At 39.4% G+C, this 17,974-nt stretch overlaps 1 protein-coding gene across 3 annotated transcripts; it reads left to right on the top strand.

Moving 5' to 3' along the window:
• On the top strand, positions 1–16,529 carry LOC114134129 (cytospin-A). Of its 3 annotated transcripts, none has more exons than XM_028000461.1 (12): positions 1–505; positions 947–1,066; positions 3,228–3,797; positions 3,934–3,986; positions 9,542–10,080; positions 10,406–10,499; positions 10,604–10,670; positions 12,599–12,659; positions 12,907–13,003; positions 14,360–14,476; positions 14,565–14,624; positions 14,712–16,529. In XM_028000461.1, the coding sequence occupies exons 2-12, from the start codon at positions 1,027–1,029 to the stop codon at positions 14,799–14,801; spliced, it is 1,788 nt and encodes a 595-aa protein (XP_027856262.1). In that variant the 5' UTR covers positions 1–505; positions 947–1,026; the 3' UTR covers positions 14,802–16,529. The 3 variants fall into 3 exon arrangements, with proteins under 3 accessions (XP_027856262.1, XP_027856261.1, XP_027856260.1); XM_028000460.1 differs by having other exon boundaries at positions 3–505; positions 894–1,066; positions 10,403–10,499; XM_028000459.1 differs by having other exon boundaries at positions 4–505; positions 10,403–10,499.
• The last annotated feature ends 1,445 nt before the right edge of the window (positions 16,530–17,974 follow it).

The raw sequence follows: 17,974 nt of genomic DNA, 5'->3' as shown, positions 1-17,974 counted from the left end.
AATAATAAAAGCAGAAGCTCTGTGGTGCAGTGGGTCAGTAGGTCATCTGCTTCATCAGGTCCAGGGACAAATGAGGGCGGATCGTAACTTCCCAGAGGGTTGTCTTTTTCCCCACTAGCACAGCCTAACTGTGCCCTCCAGTGGACAGACATGTGGACTTGTTTTTAGGTGATGTAGTTTACAAATATTTTTAGTGTGTCGTGGATAGAAACTTTGTCTTTCTTCTTTTCCCCCTTTTTTTTATTTTTTTTTATAATGTTTACTCTCATGGCGACACTTAGAGGGGAAAAGTCTTGCTTGTGTTTGAGTTTGAACGGCAAGAGCTGCGGCTGGATCAGTGCAGCCGCCTTTGCGTCTCTACACTGAAGAAAGCAGCAGAAGAAGCGCCTCTGGTTGGGCAGCGCTTCAGACACACAAAGTAAAGCGGGAAGGAGCAGAAGAAGCAGAAGGACGACTTATTAAGCAGATCTGAAGATTCTTGGAATTACTTATTTCACTTTTAAAGGTTTGTATCTAGTTTCATGTTACAAATAGCAGCTTTAATATGGAGGAATACACTTTTTTGCGATTGGGGGAAAACATTCTGAGCTGAGAGAAGAGGTTTTTAGAATTAAGATGTTTGATTTTATTCAGCTCGGACAAGTTGAGTGTACAGTGGCTCGGATTGGTGCGTTTGCTTGTTAAGCGCATTTCTTCTGCTGAAATTTGAAGCTCATATCAGCTTGTTTTGTTTTCTGTTTTGATCTCTCTCTAGACTAGACTAAACTAGACCGTCTAAATTCAATTCAGTACTTCACCCAAGCAGCTACTATAATTTAGCTTCCTTATGTAAACATTGTGATTTTCTTAACAGGCGAATGTCCGTTATTAACGCCGTGTAAACACACTTTTAGGAGCCTCTTTGCTGCTGCATGACCTCACCTGACAAATTACTGGATGTGTGCAGGTCACCTAAGCTCTGGTCTGGACCAAGAGCAACAAGTACCTGCAAGGCCGCTTCCCCAGCCCAATCTCTGTTAATGCAAGATGGGCAACTTTTCCACCAAGGACAACCATGGGAACACAGGTAGGTCAGCACACCAAATGCAGCTTTCATCAGGGGCAGCTGTAGCAAGATTGGTGTCCTGGGTATCCACTTGCTGCCCCCCCACTTGCTAACCCATACTCTCTGTCCTCAAAAGCACAAGCTAGATATACTCAGAACTAAAATCAATTTGCCTGTTCAGTGTAACTCATGTTTTTTTTTTAGCTGGAGAGATACTGTAGATAGCGTAGACCTCTGGTAATTGCAGGGGTTAGGAACCTCAGCTGAATGTGAATAGCCCATATCTGCAAAGTTACCTCCTCTAAGAACACCTTTTTATTTTGATAGTTCAAAATAAATACCTTAACTGAATATGTATAATAGAAACTGTCAGCACTACTGCAGAAGTTACTATCTGTCCCTTATATTTTACTATTGAGGGAAGAGCCAGTCATCATCAAAGAAAATAATGGCAGGTGTAAATTGGCTACATTGCAATTTAGAAGTGCTAATAACCAATGGCATGGGAAGCAGCATTGCACTTGCACATTTCAGATTCCTAAGCTGCAATTTCTTTTGAATAATATGCTCTACAAAAAAAATAGAGTTATGTTCCACAGAAAAACCTATTTCTGTGGAATCATCATGAATATTGTACTGTAAATAGGCAGCCTGTGTGTAAATATTGGTAAATTAAAAAAAGAAAGAAACAGAAATCCTAACAGTCGGAAACCATTTTAGGGTGCATTAAAACTAATGGTGAACTGAACTCTAGCTCCTTTTTTGGAAAGTGGTTCATTTTGGGGTGGTGTAAATGATGATTTGATCCACTCAACCCTTTTTTTCTATCATGTTTAAAACATTTTTGTAATATAGAAAGTAAAATGTATCTAATAAGGAAAAGGAGAAGAGAAGAAAAACTACACAAATTTTCCCAAAAGGTGGCTTGGTCGTGATTGTGAAACTGAAGGCAACAAAAGGAAAGGAAAGGCAAAGGCTGTATGTGTGTGGCTGCAGGAATCTTGGCAGCCTTCCTTCGTGTTGCTCAGTGAGTGGTCATTCTCCTTGCGTCCCTGTGTGATTCGTCCTGGGCCTGCCGAGCCAGCTGTGATGAATCGGCAGAATTCCCCTGCTCACTGCAAGGGCAGCGGATTAATCATAGGAGGCCTAATACTGTCTGACACACACACGCATGCACACGCCCTCACACACCCTCACACACACAAACGAACTTTGTTAAAATAACTCAGATCCTACCTTATTCAGTCACTTTACCACCCATACACATGAGTGAGAGAGCATATTTAGAGCTGGAATGGAAGATAAAAAAGCATTAGATTTTTATTAGACAATCCTGTCATTCTTCATGAGTGAGTTTTTTCCTTGCAGCAGGTGGTGCATAACTTTACAAATGTTCAAATGCAGCTCTTACATCACTTTAGAAAAAAACAATCCCTTTGCTAGTCAAGCAGCGACTGCCCAAACATGGGAAAGAGAGAAAAGAAAACACTGTTCTCTCCTTTTCCTATTATTGGTTAAGGTATAATTATTGCTGAACCCAGAAAGAGAAAATAATGTCTGCTTTTGTGCCTAACCTGATAATTTATTGGAAGCCCAATGCTGCAATGCTCAAAATGTCACCCCCTGTGTTATTTAATGTGGGAAATGAACGTTGCAGCATTTGACTCCATGATTATAGCCTGGGTGTTTTGCGAGAGCCATCCCACTGAATATTGTTTTCAGTGTCAACAAGCAAGACTAGCGACGACTAAATGCTTATTTTCCTAACTCTGGCTTCAATTGAGCTTTTTTTGTTGATTTTGTTGTGTCTTGCAGCTGCGGATCATAAAATATGATGCTTGCAGGCTCTTCCACGTTCAATTGTTTTAAAAATACTGTTTTAGGATTTATACCCCTTGGAACATTTCTCAATTTTTTTTTGTGTAACCCTAACCACCATATTGTGGAGTAGCATGAAAACTGTACATGCTTTGCTCTTTTGCTATAATTACAGCTGAAGATCTTTGGGGTTATGTCACCACCAGATATGTTTGTGCTGAAATCCTTTCCTGTTCTTTGCAGAAAAACTCAAGTGTTATCAGACTCCATAGTTGGCAGCTCTGACAACAATACCAATTCATGGCACAGATTCTCAATTGGACTTAGAACTGGTCTCTTTTCATTAATTGATTTTTATTCCTAGGGGCACCTTTGGAGAGTTTCCACACTCCACCTTCATCTCCTCAGAGCAGCATTCCCCAACTTCCACTTCCTGCCACATCACCTACTTTATCCCCATCACCAGCTGCAACTATCACTTTGAGTGGGAAGAAACCACACCAATGCTCTCCAAAGAGCCCTATCCCCCCTCCTGACTGGAAGCCTCCTCCACCAGGTGGCCCAAGCAGCTCTGCAGTCAGTCCTGCAGTGAGCCCTGTTCTCAAGAAAACTGGCAGTATTTTGGCAGGCAAAGGGCAAGCTTCTTCAGGGAGAAATGGCGGCCTACCGACCCCTACATCCAGAACTTCAGGCTCCCAAGTGAAGAGTGTGGCGGTTAGTCCTATAAAGAGTCCTTCGTCGGTGTGCAGCGCGCCACCTTCCACCAGCTCTGTGGAGCAGAGCAAGAAAGAAAGAAACAGTAGTCTGAATGAGTCCCTTCTGCCGGGTAATGAAGACAAAGACAAACAAAGCAAAGAACTAGCAAAACTGCTGGAGGAGTGCCGGACTACACTGGGTGTTACAGACAGAAAGGATGGGACCACAAACACAACAGGCAAGAATTGTCTTAGTTGGTCAAAGCTTCGCATCCTGTAGTTAATACAAAGTGATTCTGAGCTGCAGAAGTTTTCTTTGACACGTTTCCTGTTTGATTTGCATGTTCTTTCTCATAATTTTTGTTTTCACCTCAGAGATACTAAAGCAACTGCTTACTGAAGTGAAAAGTTTAAAGACTACTTTGCAGGTAAGCAATAGCTTTCCTTGTGAGTTTTGAGCTATGTGGTTACATAGCTAGGCACCACTGTGAGTTTTGACTAGTCATGAATAGTCATATTAGGGCTGTACTGACATATATTTCTATCATTCATGAATTATAGTTTGCCTTTACAGCAGGTAAAATTGCAGTTCTCATAGTAAATGCATTTCTAATATTTCTATTAACATGGAACATGCTTGATATCAGTAATCTTGTTTTCCCCAGCACATTTGATAAATTACTTTTCTTAAGTAAACAGGAAGTTATCCACAAGCCAGGCTGGTTGCTATAACCCTTCAGCTGTGAGATAACACCGACACACACATTCTATCACTTCCCAGCTCCCAAACCACAATAGACTTTGGAATGAGCCCCACTCTGCCTGCTGGGAGCTGCAGCCTTGTTCATTAAAGCTTTTCCTGTCCTCTGCTTGTCCTCAGAGGCCAGAGAGAAAGAGAGAGATAGAAAGAGAGAGAAATAATCTGAAATCACCTTACATGAGATAATGTTGGCAGTTGTGCCCCACTTTGATGTAAAAAGTTAAAAGTCTCAACTTCAAAGTAACATTTCCTCCCAAACACTCAACTATTTTAAAAACATTCCCAACTTGAATGACCTGAGTACAATGAGAATAAAATTGAATTCTTTTGAGAATTCTTCTATTCTACTGCTAAAGCTTTATGTGTTTTCATGAGGATGATGATATTCTTTGGTAATTTCCTGTCAGTCACTCAATTCTAATGCCTTTCCCTCCCTTATGAGCTCTGTGGGCAGATGCTCTTAGTTTCCTCTAGCTCTGCCTCAGATTAGAACAGCTGGATGTGACCTAAAGTGCACCTACTTCATCTGCCGTAGATTATGTTGTTCCATAATCTGTAATTAAAAATCTGACACAGTCTACATGTATAGATTGTTTCTCCTGTAGTCCAGTCCTCACTGATGTGAACAGTTTATTCACTCCAAGCTTTCGCTATCATTTCTTCAATCTCTTGTAAACTTTCCCACATTCTAATAAGGGTCTTAGTAATATCAGACTCACACAGGTCAGGAAACCTTAGAAAAACTGAACTACAGTACTGAGAGGGGGCCAACATGTCGTGGAAATGGGGCAGCTCAGCACTTGTGTTTACATGAGCCCTCAGCAGAGCGATATGAGCAAGCAGAGCTCCTCTTATTAAACCCTCTTCTCTGAAGGCCTGGGATTCTCTTTTTGCGGAAAATGGAACTGCTATGTAGAGAGTGGGGGTTCACATTCAGTTGTTTAGGAGACAAAACCTGTTTTGTTCTGTGCTCTGCTGTGAGGTGGAGGGGGTTGCGCTCTGCAGTGTAACTGACTGAGTATGTTGTTGTTTGTGTCCCATAGGAAAATACACACAGATTTTTACAAAGCCAATTTTTTTTCCCCGTTTTTTTCCCTTGCTTTGAAAAAACAAACCAAAAGAAAAAACCACTTGTGCCCTTGCACGGCACAAGTGTTTTTGTGTCTACAGTGCATTGAACTTCATTGCCATTTTGTCACATTACCATCACAAATGTCACTGTTTTTTTAATTTGGGATATTTAATAGACAAACACAAAGCAGTGCATGGTGTGACAATTCCAGTAGTAAACTGACTGATCCCACAAGGAGCACTTTAATCAGAGACTCCCAATGACTCTGGAGATGCTGCGAAGCTCAATTTGAATAAAACATATTAAAGTTTGTGGTTGTAAAGTGACAAAGTGGAAAAGAGGTCCCGGGGCATGAACACTTGTTTATAGAAGCCTTAAGATTATTTTGTGCCTGTTTGAAGTAAATAAAATACAAACAGAGCACGAATCCGCATAGTTTTATTATCACTTTTGCAGCAGTACTCCTTCCTGACTCATCTCACGCTTCCTCTCCTACATTGTCTCACCTTCTCCCCTCATTCATTTTATTCTTTTATCTGAGCTCAACTTTGAATTTTTCTTCACCATATCTGGCCAGATTTCTTAACCCTTTTTTTATTCAGTTTAAGTACCCTACTATTCTTCCTTTTACAGCAAGGTTCTTCTATGTGCTTTCTCTTTGCCACTTTCAAAAGTCTTCCTGTCATGCTCTGTCTATCCAAGAGTCAGAATGCTTTCCCTATGCACTTCTAGCAGCAGAGCACCATCTGTGCTTATGGTTTTCAGTTGTCTTAACTAGCAAAGGCGGAATCAGCTTATTCATTGCATGTACGTGTATGTATGTGTTACCGCGTGGGTAGCTGGGTGAATCTGTATTCCCGTTATACCTTCTCAAAGCCGTTCTTCGGAATCAGTTCCAGGTGAACGCTGCTGGAGATTTTCAGAAATGATCTGCTGGTTCTCTTTTCTCTGCTCGCTAGACTGCTCCTGCAAACAAGCCTTAAAAAGGGCCCCTGCACATGGAGGTCATGCAGGCTAGTCACGTGTTCAAAGAAGACTGTGCACCAGCTAGGATTTTGTTCATTTTCTGCTAGATTTGTAGTGTCGCTCACTGGTGATTGCATCTGCAGGCTTTGGCTCCCCTCAAGTAGAGTTGTTTGTAGAACTTGTGCCATTGGTATCTATAAATGTATATATTAGTACATAAATAAAAAGCGTATTTCTTTCTCAAAATTTATTACAATATGTCAATGTGATTAACCCTAGTGTGTCATTTGCCATTTAAAGTGGAGGTATTTTGGGGGTCAGACTCTCAACAACTTTGAGTGTCAAGAAACTCAAACTAGTCCATCTTCTTAGCAAAATAGCTAAAACTTTGTCAGATTGGATGGAGAGTGAACATTAGTTGAAAATCTTGCCATAGATTTTCAGTTAATTTACTTTGATGACGCATGAATAAGGTTTGATTTAAGTCATTCTCTGGCTATATGTTTAGGGTCATTGTCCTGCTGGAAAGTAAACCACTGCTTCAGTCCCAAATATTCTGGAGCCACTCTGACCAACTTCCTTGTCCGTACTGAAGAAAACCATCTCCTCAGCATAATGCTGCCGCCACCATGATTCAAAGTAGAGATTGCAGTGTTGCGATACTTAGATTAAAAACTCAATATCAATACCAAGGAAAATACTTGTTAACATTTTCAACACAGTGGAGTTGGAAGTAGCAGTTGTGCACGAAATAGGAAATAATCAGTTGGGAGCACAGCTCAATACATTTTCCTACTTAAACTCTTTAAAAAGTGATTTAAAAATACTGTAGGAAAATAGACACAAAACTTGTGTTTTTCTTCTAATTCTACTGTGACAAAATGTTTTAAAAGATATTTTCCGATTGTCAGGCACTACATCTCAAGAGCTTTCCAAGCACTCTGAATTCACATTACAGGCTGTGGAAAAGTAGAAAACGGAAGAAAAGAAACATTACGCAGTTGGGATAGTTCTCTCAAGAAGGTTTTCTTAAAACTGGGTGTGGAGGTGAACAAGGGATAGATGGGTGGAACATACTCAGAGGACATTTCCAAGTGTGCTGGACCTTTCCCAGGATCAGTCAGGATTTCAGCTGTGCCTGGAGACAGGCATAGATGTACATTTGTCCCTGTCAAGGTTGGATACCTCATCTGGTCTTGCAGGGGACCATGAGGTCAGGCCTTTTGGGACTGGGTCAGTTTGTGTGTAATTCCACACTGTTATCTTAGTATGAACTGAGGAGCACCCCTTCCTGTTTCCTTAAACAGACATGCTCTAGTTGGTGCATCCACATTCAGATAAGAAATACTCTGCACAGACCCGAGCGTTGAAAAACAGCGGTGGGGGTTAGGACTTCCTTAATTCACAACTTGCACAGTTTCAAACAGGAAACACCATGTTTCTTTTCATTTAATGTTTTCAGTAAAGTTAACAGTGAGGTTTGATGTTGAGGTGGAACAAAAAGAGGGGTGTATGTGTGGGAGTGAGGAAAAGGAATATAATATTATGTGTGTGTGTGTATGCGCATTCAGTGTAATCAAGCCCAGCTGCGGTCTGGAGTCACTGGTCAGATGAGGGAACGTGTTGGCTCAGACTTCCCCTCCTCCTCACATCTCCATCCATTCTTCATTTAATTCCCCAACCTTCCCAGCTCCTCTGCTTCTCAGTCTCAATTCCCTGGCTCACGTAGCTCTGCTTTAAACATGTGTGATTTAAAACACTTTTATTTTTGCTTTCCCTCCCCATATCCTTTAGCGTTTCGTCTTACAGTAATCATTGCCTTGACTTTCACAATAGTCTGTTATCGGTTACCTCTTGGCTTTGCTGGTTCAGATTTCCTCTTTTGATCCCTGTTTGTTTGATGTTTGCTTTTCCCCCTTTATTTCAGTATGCTAGCCTCAGATGTGCACAAACCTTTTTTCTGTCATCCTTGAAGTTGCGAAACAGAGTCAGTTTGATGAGAATCTTACTCAGAAATATATTGCTCATATGTAAAAACAAAACAAAAGAACATCTTTGGATCACAGCCCAAGGAGTTGAGACATAGAATGCAGTTTCACAATACAAGACTGGTGTGAAAAAGAAAAAGTTAAACACTTCTGACCCATTTAGTTACGCTTCTTTAGAAGTGACTTGGAGCTCCACTCCTTTCAACATGCTGAGACTTGCTGTTTAGTTTGGTTTAACTTGTGTGGGCCAAATGGATATTTGATTGCTCCTTTTCACAACCTAATTTGATATAAATGTGCCAGCTTCAGAACAGACGATACACATGTAGGACGTAGTTTATGTAGGAAATAAGCTGACTCTTACATAAAAGCTGAAATCTGTACTACCAACAATCTCTGACAGAAATGTAGTTTTTAAAAAGATGAAACCAATTTTCCCCAGTACACTTAGCTTCCTGGTGTCTGACATATTTGGCTTCTACTAGATGAGACCACCCAGTCTTCTTTTTTGTTTCCTGTGTTTCCTTCATTTTTTAAACAGCTGAGTCGTGGTGAATGCAGCTAAGTCTTCCTTACTCAGTAGCAATTGCTACACTGAAGAGTGTTGCGTTGTTAATTCCTCAGGAAGGAAATTAGCTATTGGCTCAAGTAATGTTTGTCAGAGATATACATTGTGGACTCCCGGACTAATTACAAAGGATGAGATATAGACGGTAACATTAAGAGGTAGAATAAAGTAAGCATTAGCAAAGTGTAAAAAGCACATGGGAAAACACAATGAACACAGAAGGCTAAAGGTACTGTATAGACTTTATATTCATATGAAGAACAACCAGCAGCCACCTCCTTTCATCCTCTAATTCAGTGTTTCCTAACCCTGGTCCTCAAGGCACTGGCCTGCAGATTTTAGATGTTTCTCTGCTTTAACATATTGGGTTCAGATGATTGTAGTTCAGCAAAAGTTTGTTTATCAGCCATCAATTGAAATCACATGTGCTGAACCAAGGAAATCCCTGGAGGTGCACCTATTAGAGATGTCTGGCTGATCACTAACCTTAAAAAAGCTGATCTTTTTGGGGGGCAAACATTTGGATATTTTTATTAATTATAGATCACTAGTGCATTAAAAATCTCTGTCATGTTTTTAAAATTAGATGAAATGTCACTTTTTAAATAATGCCAACTATTTCCCTTCAGACAGAACGTGGGGAATGGCTGCAGTTCCAGGCAGACTTTCAGGTGGCCGTGTCAGTGGCTGACCGCCTGAAAGCCGAGGCAGAAGAGGAGCTTACGGTGTTAAGAATGGCCCACAAGGAAATTCAGATGGAGCTGACTGCTGCTCAGCAGAGACAGAAAGAGGCTGAAAATCAGCTCGTCACTCTACAAGGAGAACTAAAGGAAACCAGACAAAAACTGTCTGTTTTTACCGAGGTTCAAGACAAAATTGAAGTTCACACACGACAGGAGCTAAAGAGATCCAATGGAGAATCCAACGTCTCTGAAAGCAAAGAGGGGACCAATCGGGGCAGGGTCAGGGGATTGTGCAGGCTTGGGGGAGAAAGGATGGAAAGTAAGAGTCAGAATCTCGTAGTGAAGAATGTTGTTGAGGACGATTCAATAATAGACTCTAAAGGTATGACTAGAAGTTCCCTGAGAAATGTGACCAATGAGGATCAGGATGGACCAGATGTTCAGTCCAGTAATTCACGAAGGGTAACAACTTCAGAGAGGTCAAGGTGAGACAAACTCTTAAGCCCACTGCTCTCTTTAAAATGACCAAAATCTGGAAATATATTTGCACTTGGTGCAATTGTTGTGTGTAATTTGATAGACTTTTCTGAACAACACTGTTGTGTCTTTTGCAATTATTATCTTTGGCATACAAAGAAGGATAACAATTACCATGTTGAGGTGGAATGTTTCTTCTGAATTTGTTTCCACAGAAATTCGTGGGACCACATGAGGACAGCCTCATCAGATTAATCCAAAGCTGGATCTGAGAGAAACAACTGTCCAGTGAAAAATTGCTAGGTATTAAAGTCTGTTATTATGTGTTAGAAGCCTGTCTAGATTGCCTGCGTCTTCAGACAATGCTGCCAACCAGAATGGAACCTTCCAGATTAACTCCACTTCAACACTGGGGTCAACCAACAGGGTGAGATACAAGCTCTGGGCAAAAAAATCATTTTAATTACTTTACATTTAAAGTTCAGTTCACCCTTATCTATGCTGTCAGTTAAAACAAGTTTTGTTTTCTAGAACTTGGGGCAACTAAGAGGAAGAAAAAGTCTAGATTGGCAAGATGGCAAGTTTTCCAGTGATGCTGGTTAGTTTCTCTATAAAACTTCTGCACACACTGATTGTGGTTCGTGGGGTTTTACTCTTCATCTTTGTTCATATTAGCTTTTGTCATCTCATTGCAAGTTCTTTAAACCCCTTGAACATTGTGTCCCTTTTCAACTACGAAATTCAATTATAGGGATTGTTTTGTGATACATCAGTACAAAGCAGTGCATAATTGTAAATTAGAAGGAAAAAGAAATATACTTTAAAAAGGTTTTGGAAATAAACAACTTCAAAGTGTAGTGAGCATTTTAATTATCCATTTGCTCTTATAACTTTTAGTAAAATTTGGTGCATTCTGTGGCCTTCATAATTTAATGGCATTGTGCTGTAGTGATGCTTTTTCTTCAGTTAGGAAAGAGACATTGGTCAAAGTTGATAGCTGGGGCTTGACCAAAACATTGATCCACATTTTACTGTGGGAGGTGGAAATTGTCTCAGTTGCAAAATGCTTTGATTTTTTTAAAGGAGGACTCTGTTTGGAGATTACTAAGCAAAATGGCTGGTTACTATTGGTTAACAATGTGCTTGCATCATTTTTCAGGTGAAATTTCAAATCAGAAGACATTTACTGATTTTGACTTTTTCAAGCACATTTACATTAAATTTGATGATTGGAGATGCACAATTAGGCTGTTGCTGGCCCATATTGACACCATCGGGAGTTAGGAGGAAAAAACGTGTATTTTTAATAGTAGGTTGTGTATGAATTTGGAAAGAAACTCTCAATCTACAGTGTTGACTTTCTTCAGGACACAGTTACTTTTACCATCATGAGATAAAAAGTCAATGTTCTTTGAGTTCCCCCAAATGGCATAGTAACTATTGGAAATAATCAAAAGTTGTTAAATGTTTGGAACTGCTGGTTGTTGAAGCTGCTCCAACCAATCAACATGCTGCGGTAAGTGAATGTTTGTCAGTGCAGATGTAGCATAGCATGAGATATTGTTATCTTATTATAGGATAATTACTGTGATGTTTCAGGAGTACCTGCATGAAGATTCATTGGTGCAGAATATAAGGTGTCTCATTTTAAAGGTTGTTCTGGCATTAGCCTTTATTTGCAGCAGATCAGATTGGAAATAGGTAGAGAGAAAAAGAGGAGAGAAGACCTGCAACAAAGATCCCAAAGTCTAGAATCCAACCTCGGACAGCTGCACTGATAGATGTGGAAATTGAGGGCCTATATTCGGCCTTCAAATATGGGTCCGACCCAGGTGTCTTAGAGTTTTGACTCATGGTACAGAACGTTTTTTGGCATGTCCGGAAAAACCCAGTAACCTGGATTAGCTGGTGATTAAATTGTGTTTCCTGTATTGTCAAAGGCATTGGAATCCATTGAACAACACGTGACCACAATGTGTAAGAATCAGTTTGTTTAAATTAAATACAATAAATACATTTTAATTGTTTTAGTTCAACAATTAAATGTAACAAACACTGGGCATAAATGGACATCTTTTTTTTGCTGGTCTATGAGAAAATAGAAGTTTTAAAGCAAACACTGTGCAGCAACACTATATACCAAAAGGACGTTTTCTGTTTTTTCCCTCTCAAGTAGAAGATAAAGGGAATTTAAAGGACAAGAAAGATTAAAAGCACAGGGTCAAATCAATTCTGATACCTTTGTGTGTGTGTCATGTATTTGAAAGTAAATCTTGTCTTGTCAATGCATTGCTTTACTTTACATCATGTGATATTTTAGAAGGTTGACATAATGTTCTTTAAGATTTTACAGATAAATTGATCAATAGAATGTTTGTTTTTTTCTGTGTGGGTAAATTATTTACCAGCTGTTTTGAGGACCACTTGATCAGAGCACATAATAAAGGTGTTATATTTTATAGTATATTTTAAAAAAATGGTTACTGCTGATGAGAGATTTTATAAATCCTGTTGTTTTCTTTGCAGGAAAACGTGAAGAGTCTCTAAATAAATACAACTCAGCCCTCACCGAGCTGCCACCCACAAAGTGAGTCCACACACTTAGCCACATGCTCCTCTGACATCAAGGCCAATGGAATTGCCACATCCTGTTAAAGTTATTTTGTTTCTTTTCATCCAATTTGTCTGGTGAAGTCTCCATTTTAAGGACAACAAACGCCCCCTGCTGCAAATGACTTTTTACTGAAATTTCCTGCCTTTTTTAAAATGCTGTACAAAGACAAGAAAACCAAAAAGTTCAGCTCATAGATCTTTTTTCTTTATCTTGCTGTCAGGTCCCAGGATGGTTTCAACCTACTGCTACGTCGCCATGGAGGCTCAAAGAGAAACTCGCTGCTCCGCTGGTGTCAGAGCAGAACCCAAGGATACAAGGTGACTCAAGAATCAGTTTAGTGTTTTGTGGATTCCAAATGTGGTAAACACATGGTCCACTTTCCACAGGTTGAAAACACTGTTAGTATATTTTAAACAATAAATGCTTTAAAGTACAGCTAGATTACTGTTAGCACATTGTCTCGGCTTTCCACATTTCAAGCAATAACTAAAGTAGTGTTTCCCAACCCTGGTCCTCAAGGCACACTGTCCTACATGTTAGAGGTTTCCCTGCTTTAACGTGCCTGATTCAACTGATTGCAGTTCAACAAACGCCTGTTAATCAGTCATCAATAGAAATCAGCTGGACTGAAGCAAGGAAATACCTAAAACATGCAGGGCAGTGTGCCTTGAGGACCAGGGCTGGGAAACACTGAACTAAAGAATGTCTTCCAGTTCTTGGACTGGAATTGCTTTTAGTTGGGTGACAACCCAACGAAAATACAGAGTATTTGAAGGCCTTTATCCTCAGTGACCATAAAGATAGATGGGAATGAAAAGAAATAGGAACTAAAAACTGTAATTGGTACTAAACTTAATGCATGCCACTAATGTTAAGCTGATTTAAATTCAATATAAATCCATATTATTGATGACTGAAATTTAATTATAAAGGGCTACATGAAGCTTGTTTTTAGCTGTCATACAGTTTACATATATTTTTAATTGCATGGAGTCTGATATGTGATTGGAATGAGGATCTAACAACTAACAGGAAATAGGCAGGTGGTATCAAATTATGTTTTAATGGGGGATGTAAAGGAAAACCATATAAAGCAGTTCAAATAGGTGAATATGGAAGGGAGCTGACTTAATGGGATGCATTTAAGCTAGGGCATTGATTACTGACCACGGAGCAGGTGTTTGATTAGTAACACTTTGCAGCTGATGGAGGAAAGCCAGGATCTTGATTGAGCTGATGATATTTTGGTGCAGAATAACTAAAACAATATGAAAATCCTACTGGGAAACACACTAGAGTTAACTAAAGAAGATGAACTCATTAAATTACCAACTGGATAACAAAAGAAAGAGTAACCAAAAATGCAAAAACACAAGAAGTCACTAAAACACAAAATGTTACATAAGTGAAAACAAACAAAACTCAAAGGACATCAAGCCTTCAATACCTTTCTGTATCACTAGAGCCTTAGATCTCAACAAATCAATCCAAATATATTTTCAAGCAAATAGTTCACATGGGCATTCATGCTGCATTCAAGTCAAGATGCAAATAGCGGAAAAATCCTATCCTATATTGATTTGAAACAATACGATTGTAAAATATGGAACGCTTCTTTATTGTCTGAGTTGAGTGACATTTGTAGGTTAAATGAACCTTTCCTCTTCATTCAGAATATTGACATCACAAACTTCAGCAGCAGCTGGGCAGATGGCCTTGCATTCTGTGCTGTCTATCACACCTACCTCCCTTCACACGTCCCTTACAGCAGCCTTAGTCCTGAGAACAAGGTACAAAATGCACACATTGTTGGTATTGCGGATAAGACCAAGCTATTGTTCATGTTCAACTTAACTTAACAAGTTGTCCCTTTTTTAGCGAGAAAATCTCAGCCTGGCATTCAAAACAGGAGAGGCTGTGGGGATTTCCCCATCACTGGTAAAGGTCGCTTCCTTTATTCCATGCACAACGTACATTTGGTTTGTGTTCTAGCTGGTAAATGTATCTGAAATATTTCTCCAACAGACAGCAGATGAGATGCTGCGAGCTGGTGGGCCTGACTGGCAGAGGGTGCTGGGTTATGTGGAGAGCATCTACCATCACTTTGAGATGTGATCGCATGAGATGCTGAGGCGATAGACGGGGAATATTTTGAAGAATGTACAAATTTTTTATAACTTCCACCAGTTCTGCCAAATGGTGGCAATAGTTGATAGTTAATAGGCAACTTGGCATTTTGGTCCAGATATAATTATTCTGGAAAAGGTCAAAACAACGGGTTATTACCTGCGTTGTGTGCTTTAACAGCTACTGGCTCTTGTAATAAAATCAAGGAAGTGCACTATACAAAATATATGACCAATAGTTGAAGACAAACAAAGGATCCAAAAATTACTTACACTTAGCGATTTCTTAGATATTTATCTTTTAAAATGAGAATGATCAATAAAGGGCTTATTTCATGACTTTTAGAAATTTTCTTTGAAATTTTCTTTCCAAAAGATATTCAAAAAACATACATTTTTCTTTAGTTCCCTAAAATATCAGAAAGCAAACAGAAGGCAGTCCAAAAACAAGTTGAAGAATAATAAAGTCATCTGTTGGACAGTACAGAACAGAATTGTCGAAGAGAGCAGTGATGAGGAAGTCTTCAGAAGAATTAAGCCTCCCATTAAGATTAATCTAAAGGCTCTAAATGTGTCAAAAATTTTGCTTTTGAAATTTTTTCATTTATAAATTAAATAAAACTATTTAATTTATAAATTAAATCCACAGTGCTTTGGAAAATTGTGGATAGGCAGATTGCGACTTTTTATATTTATTAGTAGGTATTAAGGCTTTCCGGCACTGGTACATGTTGAAACATGCCCTTCAATGTTCAAAAGCATTGAATATCTTTTTTTCCAAGCATTCTTTTGTGGAGGATGCTATGTTACTGTAAGTGTCTCCACACTGGTACTGTATACTAAAAGAACTCTAAAAGCAGTTTTCCCTCTACATATGGTTTTAATTGTCTATATGTTTTGCCTTTTGCTTTTTTATGTGCAAAATGCAATATTTACTGGACGCCATGGTACTCTGCGGATGTGCACTTTGGAGATGCCATTGCTCTACATTACATATCTGGGTTCTTTTAGAGCCTTGAGGCTTCTTCCTGTTAAAAGGGAGTTATTCCTTTCCACTATTACCAAATGCTTGCTCAGGATGAGAGATTGCTGCAAAGTTAATAATACAGTGCAGTCTACCATCCACTATCACCTCATGGCTCAAGAGGAAGAGCTGATGTGAAGTCAATAATGCAATGGAAATTGCTGGCCTTACTTTGATAGATAACCTTTGACCAGTTTGTGTCACAAAAGGGAATTTGACTGCAATGAAGCAACTCAGTATGAATCAGCATCTGAATTTTAACCCATCTTTATGATTGATTTGATTTCTTTGAATTGTATCTGTCTAATATGTAAAGTGCCTTCAGATTACATAGTAGAGATTAGTACTGAATAACTCTGACTGAAGCAAGGGTTTTGTCAGGTCTAAAATGATCATTATGACCACATGCAACCTGAAAACCCTTTTAGTCTGCCAGTGTAAATTTTGTACTCTGGGATCTGAATTACAAAATTACTAACGTGACAAAGACAAATACTTGCTTACACAAGCCTTTAAATCCAGTTTCAACACCATCACACTTCTTTCTGCTTCCTCACTAATTCATGCTGTTGTTGCTACATGTCTGTTGCCAAAGATTTATGTGCCAAATTTTGGATGCTGCACTGTAAAATAATGTCAATATGTAACTAGTGTGAACAGCTTATTCCAAAGCAATAAAGTGTTAAAATATTACTGTGAGTATTGTGTAATTGTGTGACGCCATTTAACAACAGTTACTGTGACAAGAATGAAGAAAATTATCCATTTATGGTGGTTAGTTTCATAGTGAGGCTTTCCCCCATTAGGAGCTGGGAGGAGCATGTGATTTGAAAGGCAGGGCTTTATTACCACCTACTGGTAAAAACAAGGTAATGCATGCCAACTTGAGGATTCCCTCTGAAACATTTAATCACTCCCTGGTGACTAAACCCACCTGGACCCTTAGTGTAAACTCTTATTCTACATGCTTATATTTGTGACGATCAGCACATTAATTCAATACAGATTTAAAATGCATAATTTATTTTAATAAAAGCTGCAATAGGCTGCACAGTGGTGCAGTTGGTAGCACTGTTGCCTTGCAGCAAGAAGGTCCAGGGTTCGATTCCCGGCCCGGGGTCTTTCTGCACAGAATTTGCATGTTCTCCCTGTGCACATGTGGGTTCTCCAGGTTCTCCGGCTTCCTCCCACAGTCCACAAACATGACTGTTAGGTTAATTGGTCTCTCTAAATTCTCCCTAGGTATGCGTGTGTATGGTTGTTTATCCTGTCTGTCTCTGTGTTGCCTGGCAACCTGTCCCGGGTGTACCCCGCCTCTCGCCCAGAACGTTAGCTGGAGATAGGCATCAGCACCCCTCCCGACCCTGCTAGGGACAAGGGTGTAAGAAAATGGATGGAAAAGCTCCAATGACTTACAAAAATTCTCATATCCCCTGAATTTTTCAATTTTTTTTATGTTAAAACTACAATCTTCGGAGTGCATTTCTATCCATCTCCTTAGTCTGCTACCTTTAAATAAGATTAGGCTCACTGATTTACCTTCAGTAGTCAGCTAAAGAGCAATGGAGTTTACTTAACTTTAATTATGAATACAACTATTCTTTGAAATCTTCAGAGGTTTGTTAGAGAAAATTTGTGAACAAAAGGCAACATGAGGGCCAAGCATCACAGCTGACAGGTCAGTTGTGAAGAGATTTAAAGTAGAATATTCTCCAGGTTTGGGTTATAAAACAATATCCCAAGCTTTTGACACCTCAAAGATCAAAGCTCAATTTGTCATCTAAAAATGGAAAGTAGAAAAGTAAAAAGATATTGATGTCAACCTAGTCTGAGCATCAATAGAAATGTCAGGTTTGACACCTATTAAAGACAAATTGAACAAACACAGAAAAGACAAGAGAGTTAGATTCTTTTGATCTCGCGAGGAGAGGCCATGGGTAGATTTGGTAATGCTTAGATGGGAAAATAATGTCTACAACAGAGTACTCCACAAATTTGGCAGTTACGGATGAGAGTAAAGAAGAATGGCAATTGTTGACTGAAGCCAGAGGCCAGTTTGAAGCTTACTAAGAAGGGAACATACCAGTGATGTCAGAGGAGACCTAAATCAAACTATTTTGCCTATCTGCAAATTCAAA

This window comes from Xiphophorus couchianus, chromosome 19 (assembly GCF_001444195.1).
Source record: "Xiphophorus couchianus chromosome 19, X_couchianus-1.0, whole genome shotgun sequence".
Taxonomy (NCBI): Eukaryota; Metazoa; Chordata; class Actinopteri; order Cyprinodontiformes; family Poeciliidae; genus Xiphophorus; species Xiphophorus couchianus.
Note: the sequence above shows the minus strand (reverse complement) of the source record. Positions and strands in the feature narration are given on the sequence as shown.

What these genes read in the sequence shown, in the direction of transcription:
- LOC114134129 (XM_028000460.1), top strand. Translation starts at nt 1,027, where the DNA reads ATGGGCAACTTTTCCACCAAGGACAACCATGGGAACACAG. An exon ending in TGGGACCACAAACACAACAG is followed by an intron (nt 3,798 to 3,933) that starts GCAAGAATTGTC and finishes TTTTCACCTCAG; the next exon opens with AGATACTAAAGCAACTGCTT. An exon ending in ACAACTTCAGAGAGGTCAAG is followed by an intron (nt 10,081 to 10,402) that starts GTGAGACAAACT and finishes ATTATGTGTTAG; the next exon opens with AAGCCTGTCTAGATTGCCTG.